At 41.5% G+C, this 1,422-nt stretch overlaps 1 protein-coding gene across 1 annotated transcript; it reads right to left on the minus strand.

Annotated features, from left to right (window-relative positions):
- Window positions 1–828: 828 nt before the first annotated feature.
- On the minus strand, window positions 829–1,422 carry LOC120840967. Its single transcript, XM_040211781.1, has one exon. It carries the CDS (start codon window positions 1,420–1,422, stop codon window positions 829–831), a length of 594 nt encoding a protein of 197 aa, XP_040067715.1.

Below are 1,422 nucleotides of genomic sequence, written 5' to 3' on the forward strand. Positions count from 1 at the left end.
GTGGCACCTTATGTGTATTAGAAACAGCGAAAATGGGTGTATGGTCGGTTATGTCGCTTGCAATAGTGCCAATTGTGAAGTCTGTTGGATGACAAGACGTAATTATGTGATCCAAAGTGCTGCGTTTTGTGTCGCTAAAGCGGGTAGTTGTTGTTATGCATTGTTGTAGTCCGTAGACGGCTAGTGTATCTAGGTATCTGTAAGTGACGGATGAATCAGCAGAAGTGTCAATGTTTATGTCGCCCATAATGATAACATTCGAATTAATTTGAGAAATGTTTTTGAGTGTTTCATTTAAGCTGCCTAAGAAGTGCTCAACTGCATTATTTGGTGAACGGTAAATGACGCGAATGAGTGTACTTTTTGTTTTATCGGGAACTACACTAGGTGATTTGGGATTTGGCGGAATTTCTATAAATAGTGATTCACAAAGATTAGATGACATATGAATGTCATCTCGAAGTCTGAAAGTAAGTGTATTTTTTAAGTAAAGAGCAACTCCCCCGTGTGATATAGACGGAAACGTTATTTCTTGTGGTTCGCGATGACCATACATTACCTGATAGCCAGGGATATTGAAGTTGTTATTCGTTTTATTGCTGAGCCATGTTTCAGAGAGGGCGATAAAATGAAAATTATGTTTTAGGGTAGATAATAAGCAAATCACATCGTCATAATGACTACGTAAGCTTCTGATGTTCAGATGGAGTACCGATAACTCTGATGAAGTGGATGTCTGTCTGGAAAATAGGTCTGGTTCAAGCAAGGATACGTTCATAAGGAAAAGAAAAAGTGAGAACCGAAGAGGGACACAGAAAGATTTAGCAGCTAGACAAAGACGCTCAAATCATCCTGGGACATGATATTGTGAACTGAGCTCCCATTAGTTTTTCTGGCTTTAATAACACATTGGTCAGTCCACAGATGCCTCCATTCCTTGTCTTTCTTTAGGCGCAGTGCCGCAGAGAAGAGTTTTTTGTTTAGAGGAGAAAGGTGATCATTAAAAAAGATTTGACGCGGTTCCTCTTGTAGGTTCAAATCTTTGCTTGTGATGCGAGCGCGGCGTGCCTTCTTTAGGAAATCGTTCTTATGATCCCTCGAGATGAATCTCGCGATTATGTTGTGAGCGTTTGGTTGACTTGTGGTGGGAACCCGGTGCACGATGTCGATGTCAGCTTTAGTGATGCGACAGTTGATGTGGGTACCAATGTGTGCTAGAAGCTCTCCGAGATCTTCGGTCAGGTTGTTGGGCACGCCACGGATCTCAACGTTGTTGAGACGTGAGTACTGCTCGAGTTGAGCGACCTGCCGTGTTAGGTCTGTGTTATTTGTTTCTAATAATTCATTGCTCTGTTTCAGTTTTGTGTTGTCTGCACTCAAACTATCACACTTTGCTTTCAGCTCTTCGATATCTTTGTTCAT

This window comes from Ixodes scapularis, unplaced genomic scaffold (genome assembly GCF_016920785.2).
Source record: "Ixodes scapularis isolate PalLabHiFi unplaced genomic scaffold, ASM1692078v2 PGA_scaffold5__190_contigs__length_132052651, whole genome shotgun sequence".
NCBI lineage: Eukaryota > Metazoa > Arthropoda > Arachnida > Ixodida > Ixodidae > Ixodes > Ixodes scapularis.